Genomic DNA, 7,545 nt, shown 5'->3' on the forward strand with positions numbered 1-7,545 from the left:
TACTTTTCCGAGAATCAGTTAGTTAATAATATATTTCCTAGATGGCCAAAGTGGTCTACTTGTTCCAAAGGTGTGCTAGAAACAGAGAGACTGAAATCCAGAAAGACAGCTTCAAGAACTGGATGTGCTGATACTTTTCTTTTTGGGACACTGATGAGGCCAAACCGTCCATATGTACTGTAGAAACAATTTAGAAATAGCTGTAGCTGTTCGGGCGTATCAATGAGAGAAGTGCAGTCGTCTGCATACTGCACTTCAGGCTTGTGAACCTTTTAGAATGGGATGTAGACTGATTAGACAGTCCTCTGTAAAATCTGTATTTAATTTCTACATCTGTATTGCTTACAGACGATGTCTTAGAAACCATGACTGCAAGTTTCAGGGCAATGAACGTTGGTGCGATTGTTAGCGTGAGGACAGGTGCGATTGTTAGCGTGAGGACACAACCTTGTTTGAGTCTTTTAGTGATAGGTGATTTATCAGATTTTTCATTCTGGTATAGAATTCGCTCAGGCATGTCATTAAGCAGAATTTGCATAATCCAAACAAAGTATCCAGGGCAGCCAAAACAATGTAAGAACTTACACATAGCCTTCTCTAGGCCATAAAACACAAATAGTAAAGGCTTGTGTTGGTCCCTGTCCTTCTACCCTGATTGTCTTGCACAGAAGATCATATCAAGGATGAAATACGCACAGAGATTCGGGAAGTACAGCCTCGGAATGAGTCCGGAGGCTATTCATAAGAATTCGAGTAAAACTTTTACCAGCTACGGAGAGCAGACACATACCACGGCAATTACCGTAGATGCTCCGGTTGCCTTTTTTAAAGTTGGTGACAGTTGTTAAGATCATCATGTTAGCTAGTTCCTTACGAGTTTCCCGCATTAGAAGGAACAGGGAGAACGTCTTTAGAGGCAAGCCGCTATTTTTAATGATCTTCATAGGGATGTTGTCAAGTACGCATGCCATTCTCGGTTTCGTAGTATCTAGGGCTTTGCTAAATTCATTAAATGTCGCAGGAACTGCCATCCAAGGTTGTACTGGATACTGTGCGACGTGTTTGAAGAAGTCATTCAAAAATGTTCAAATGTGTATGAATTCCTAAGTGATCAAACTGCTTAAGTCATCGGTCCATAGACTTACACGCTACTTAAACTAACTTAAACTAATCTATGCTAAGAACAACACACTCCCATGCTCGAGGGAAGACTCGAATCTCCCGCGGGAGGGGCCACGCAGTTCGTGACAAGGCGCCTCAAACCACGCAGTCACTCCTCGCGCCGAAGGAGTCGTCATCGGTAGAAGAGTTACTGTTTAACAGTGAGATGAAGTGCTCTTTCCATAGCTTAACGATGTCCTGTCCGTTGGTGAGGACGACCATACTGTCGGCAGCCATGTATCCCTTTTTCTTCCAGCATCAAAACTCCGCAAGTCCCTGGAATCTCATAGACTTTGAAATTCTTTGGACTTTTGTTGTCACCAGTTGTCCTTGAGTGTTCTTATTTTAGATTCGTATTTCTACCTCAGTTCTTGCAAACGTTTTTTCTTTTCCATGGAGGACAGACCCTGAGCAAGATACAGGTAAGCACCCCTCTTGACACTTATGCATTTCTTAACCAGTTCATTACTGACATCGTGTTGTTTAAGAAGGGCTGAAGGCTGTGTCACGATGTCTGATATTCACTTGCGACACTGAGTTTAGAGTATACTTCTACATAACAGACAGATGGAAATAAGGGGACAAATTAGGGCATATCTCAACAGGTAATGGTTTTCGGAAATATCGATATAGTAACTTTTTTTCTAGGTTTGACCACTACTTCTTTCTGTAGGCATGTCTGACACATTTTTTTAATACAGTTCCTTTTTTTGTTGGGTAATTCACTGGATCATCTGAAAATCTGTTCAAAAACGTAATAGTGTGCTATTCAAGTAAACAAAAGGAAGCAGGAGCAAAATGCACACCTATCATTGCTGTTCTGCTAACTTAGATTCTCAATAGATGAGTAGTGCTCTTATCTTCTCTTCGTTGGTGTAAATTGTACGCAAACAACACTTCAACTGGAGACGATTGGATGAATGACCAGTATGGGTTTTCCTTATGTTTCCATTTGTTTACTGTCAATACAGTAAGTGAACGAGCTGCATTATCCTGGATAGCTGCAGTATGTGCTAATAGAGGAGAGTCAAAGTCAATTTTGTGTTAAATATTTAATGACGTCATGTTTACTTGAACGAAAATATAGGATGCTATTTAAAAAATGACTAATTGTTGTTCAGATCTTCGTAACGAACGAAGTTAAAATAAAGACAATTACACTGGTGAATGTCCCACTTATAGCTAAGCAACATTTGCTTGATACATTTTAATTTTGTTTCTGAAAGAGTAGTTGTTTAGGTTGTTTGAGATAAAATGAACACGTTATACATATTTTTGTGATTATTTCTTATAGTGTCCATCGTATTGTTCCGCCAGTACCGTTAGTGGTGTGGTCACTGGGATGAGAGTTTTTGTGTTGCAGACCGATGTCAGCGTGGAGGACTGTAGAGGCATCTCGATACTACCCGGGGAGCTGCTTCTGCCGGTACCTGTAGACCTGTGGCAGAACCTGTACATGGAGGACCTTGCTGACGACATGCTTTCGCTTGTCCATGACGCGTACGGCGTCTGCTTTTACCACGAGATGAACGAGGATCTGTTTCCCAGTCCCAACTCGGCCTACGGTCGGCTTGGCCAGTGGAATTGTCCTTCAATCTTCTTCAGCTCCACAGGGAATGATTCGTCCAAAAGCCGACGGTGACGAGGCGTCGGACCACAGTCCACTATCTCTAAGACAGAGCACTGCCAACAGTTCTGTACATAGGACACATTTAACGGTCATTTGAAAGGTTAAAACTGCTGTTTCTTACTCATGGTCTTAAAAAGTGACGTTTCCTGACTGTGGTACTATAAGGGTCTGTATTTATTTCACATTGCGCCAGTTGTTTCTGGTGGAATTAAACGTGAAATTTTCCAACTTACTGTCACTGGCTGTAAGTTTAATAATTACAAATCTCCTGAAAAAAATAAATTAAATGTATTATCTTAGTAATTGTCACTGTAGGTCGGTCTGTGTGAGTAAAACCAGTGTTATCATTCCTTACTCTTTCGCTTTTATTTCTTGAAAGACATTTCAGTGGCCTCAGATACACAGGGTGAACCCCATCTCCACTGACTAACTTTTAGAGATGGTAGTATGGACCAAAACAAGAAAAAAGTGTCCAGTAAACATGGACTGTAAAGCCCATACGTTGAGAGCTATGAGCACTTGTTCATTTTCGCTACTCCGAAATACGTCTCTTCTGCTGCACAAGTGCTAGTAGCTCTTAGGGCATGAATTTTAACTTGTTTGGTCAATACTATCTCCACCAAAAAAATTGAAAGCAAAGAGCGCCGCTGTAGAACAGATGTATTTCACAGTATCAAAGACAACAAAGTCCTCATGGATCTTAAGGCGTACATTTTAGAACCTATGTTTACTAGACTTTTTTTCCTTGTTTTGGTTCTTCTACCACCTCTGAAAGTTTGTTGGTGGAGTTGTGGTTCACCCAGTATACAAACAAGTGTTAAAGAAAAACTAATAAAAAACGAAAAATTAAAAAATTAAAAATACGGGTCAAATGCATACCTATCTAACTATACGGAAGCACATACCAGTTCACACACACACACACACACACACACACACACACACACACACACACACACACACATACACGACACACAGACCACAGATACCACAAACACACACTCGACAGCTGGCAGCAACATTTAATGGTTGGAAATAACGTTCAATACTTAATAACAAAATTCGGAACAAAAGATGAATAAAATATATGTTCATATTCTCATTGCCGTAATAGTGATAATGTGAAAGACTTTGGATTGCTATCACAGAGTAATACGTCAGAAAATGCCAGAACGGCTTTTACCCATGAAGTAGAGTGTTTAATACGTAAAACAAAATAGTGTTGACTTATTTTTTTTTATTATTTATTAGCTTATATTTTAGGCCACTGATGGTGCATTTTAAGAAATAAACGCGGAACGATGATAAAATTAGTTTATTCAGTTGCACATAGACATGCCTAACGTGATCATTATCGGCATAACGTTACACACACCTGAGGAGGACAATTCAACAAAAGTTAACGATGTCGGACTTAAATTTATTTTTTGCTCTGGATACGAATTATCAAAAAAATATCACTAACTGTTACTTACCATAAAAGAGAAAGAAAAAGACGACGGAGCAGGTCAAGTGGTACAATCGGCATTATCACTTGTTTCCAGCGAGCAGAAATATGACTAACAGTTAAGAGAACTCAGTAAGTTTAAGAGACTGGATTCGTATTCGGAGGGAAAGGGCTTGTAAACCCACGTATTGATTCTTATTTCATTTTTTTGTTGTTGTTGCTGTCTTGGGGACTGATTTTATTCAGCTCTTCGGGCTAGTTTATCCATTACAAACTTCTTCATGTCGGCATAACTATTGCAATCTACATTCACTTGAACATGCTTACTGTAGTCACGTTTTGGTCATAGCTCTATAATGTTCACCCTCCCCTACCCCCTCCTTCTCCCCTCCCGTCCAACATACACTTCTCTACACCACCAATGAGTCGTATCAGCTGACCTCTTCTTCTAATGAAGATGTGCCATAAATTATTTCTCCCTAATTCGATTTCGAGCCTCTTCATTAGTTATCCAAATTACCCATCTGTAGCACTATATTTCAAGAGTTCCTATTCTCTTCTCGTTCGTACTGGTCATCATACAACAAGGATAGCAATAGAGAATGCCCTGATGTCGTAAGTCCTCTCGTGAAAATTTATCTTTCATTAAAACCTACGATGTAACTGGTATAAAATGCAACGTTAATTGCCGATAAGTAAAAGTAATCTACATAATGCAGTTACTAGAAGTGTATAGTACTTCTAAACACGTGGATATGCTAGAAGAATTTTCAGAAATAAAATTGTAATGATAATGAGATTCTTAACGTCGCAAAGCAGTTTGATCTCAGAAATGAAACTGAAAGATGCATCCAACTGCTAAACAGCAGAAGACACTCAGCGGCAAGTTCAGTTATATAAAGACGCTTAGATTAACATCTAAAGTCAACAAAACTCTTGATGTTTAAGTCTAGCGAGTACATGGTGTAAAAGAAGTACGTAAGCTATGCAAAATTTTAGAGTGTTTGGAGAAGATGAAAGGGAACACTTTTAATGTAACAAAAATGATACAGGTGCACCGTTTCGGAGCTTGGAGTCCATAAGGGTTTTGAAGCTAGTGAAGTGCAGAAACGATGTTGAAACTGCCGTGTGATGAATATTGTTTTAGATATGTTGCTGTAAACGGAGTCCTCTTACACTAATACACAACTGGCATCTGGTTGCTAATGACTGTCTGACACGATCAGAACAACCAAGTGTTTCACGAATAATACGCGTAGTGTAACCGAAACGGATAAACAGCTCTTCTGGAATGTGTACTGGTGTCTCGTACGCCAAACACTCCTTCTCTCTGCTTACAGAGAAAGCCATAGAAATGAGGTTGGGGGAGCGTGGTGCCCACGGTACTTGCCCACCCCTCCCAATCCAACAATTGGGGAAAACATCGCCTAAATGTTCTCTTGACATCAAAGGCAAAGTGTGGTGATATCTCGTCATGCTGGAACCATAATCGTTAACTGACTGTTAGCGGGGCACTCTCCAACATATTGGTTGTACTTCACGGAGAGAGATACGGTAACGTCCCCCGCTGTGCGTGCTAGGCTGAAGATATGGCCTAATCAGGTGGTCGTGAACAATACTAGCCCAAAAACTTATGTAAAATCTCTGTTGATGGTGGAATACACGAGTTGCTTTAGGATTTTCCAACTCCAAATGATAATATAGTGGCAGTTGAACAGTTCGTCCTTTGTGTAGTCAGTCTCGACAGTAGACAAAACAACGTTTGTAAATCAATGATGTTTACAGATCGATGCAGATACCATTGGCAGAATTCCACACCCCGGAGAAAGTCATCAGCTGATAGGACTAGTATCTTCTGATACTTGAAAAGATGCATCCCCATCTCGTGCAGGACATTTCACAGGTTTTCTTTGGAGAAACTTAGTTGCTTGGCTATGGATCGTGTTCTAGCGCTGAGGTTGGCCTCAGTTCGCGGAAACACAACTTCCTCAAACGGAAGCTTCCTCGCACAATGCGAGGTGTTTCTGTTTCCCTTCCGTCGGATGTAAGGCGTCCTGTTTCATGAAGATGGCCATCAAATATTTAAAATATAACCTTTTCATTGGAAATCGTTGTGCATGCTGGTGCCTGACTGCTTGACTCTTGTATCGTGCCTTTCCATAAATGAGGTGCAGGTAATCTAACGCAGTTAGAACATAATAATCCACCAAGAACCCGTAAACGCCGTGAGAAACTCCCATGTAAACGCAACATAATATAAACAATAATGACGTGATTTTTTTATCCAGGTACGTAGTCACTGCCAGTAATAATAAAAACTCACCCTCCTATCAGTAAGATGTAATTGTGCTTCAGAGTGGATTTAAATGTCAGCGTCTTGCATACGAAATAAGCAAAGGAAGTCATTCGTAAAACTCTTCAAGGGCCCCTAGCAAGGAAACAGTGTCCCTGTCACATTTGTGTCACGTCACAAATATCTGCTCTAGCAACTGTACAAATTTGTGTACACGGTTTCTTTACATTCCTTGTAGGGAAGATAAATAGTGGATACTAAATGAACCATATGGCAAAGAAATACAGAAACAGCATTCCTTACTGTTAAAAGTAGAATCGTAATGGAATCATTCCTGGTGGAAAATCGTGGCTGGTAGAAATGAAGTGTTTCTTTCCAAGTTCTTATGCGCAAAGCGTTACTAAAAATAATGGATGGAACTGAGAAATAATTACAAGCAACCAAATCTTACTGCAAAATGTGAGCCAATGTCCGTAATTTAGTGTTTATCTACGGCTAATACGACGGATGTAGATTCTGCTTACCTGCACAGACCGCGTTTCATGGGAGACTGTCTCTTCCTTAAATTTGCTTCCTCAGAAGAAGCAGTAAACAAGTTACACTAACTTCAAGGGTTTCACGATACAAATCTGGACTGAAACCAAAATGTGTTCGTTTCATTCATAACTAAATTATTGACTGAAGGCAAATAACTGGTATTATGTGTTACGATAAATAATTAGAGCAAAATCCAGAGAAGGTTTGCTAAATAAAATACGTGGTAGTGCTCCCATTTCCTTTTTTCGGACAGATTGCGTGTGAGACTTGACACTACTACGGTTTAGGAAGTCAATAGATCAGTGAATTCGAATCTGCGTGTAGAAAGTCAGAAGGTTACTCGGAATTGTAGGTTGTTCACTTCAGAATTTCAGAAACTCGGCAGGCTCGTTATATTAAAATTATTAAGCAATAGCTAATTCGCGCTAGACTCCGTTGTTATTTGCTGTCTTACAAAAACGCTAGCGATTTTTTTAA

The 7,545-nt window shown here is 40.0% G+C and overlaps 1 protein-coding gene across 1 annotated transcript in view; it reads left to right on the forward strand.

Moving 5' to 3' along the window:
* The window catches only part of LOC126336712 (uncharacterized), a 137,372-nt gene extending 133,054 nt beyond the window's left edge, over positions 1-4,318 (forward strand). The window contains exon 5 of the mRNA XM_050000686.1: positions 2,525-4,318. Within this exon, the coding sequence (XP_049856643.1) occupies positions 2,525-2,803 (279 nt within the window). The 3' untranslated portion in view covers positions 2,804-4,318. The remainder of the gene's footprint in view (positions 1-2,524) is intronic.
* Positions 4,319-7,545: the final 3,227 nt, after the last annotated feature.

This window comes from Schistocerca gregaria, chromosome 2, assembly GCF_023897955.1.
Source record: "Schistocerca gregaria isolate iqSchGreg1 chromosome 2, iqSchGreg1.2, whole genome shotgun sequence".
Lineage (NCBI taxonomy): Eukaryota > Metazoa > Arthropoda > Insecta > Orthoptera > Acrididae > Schistocerca > Schistocerca gregaria.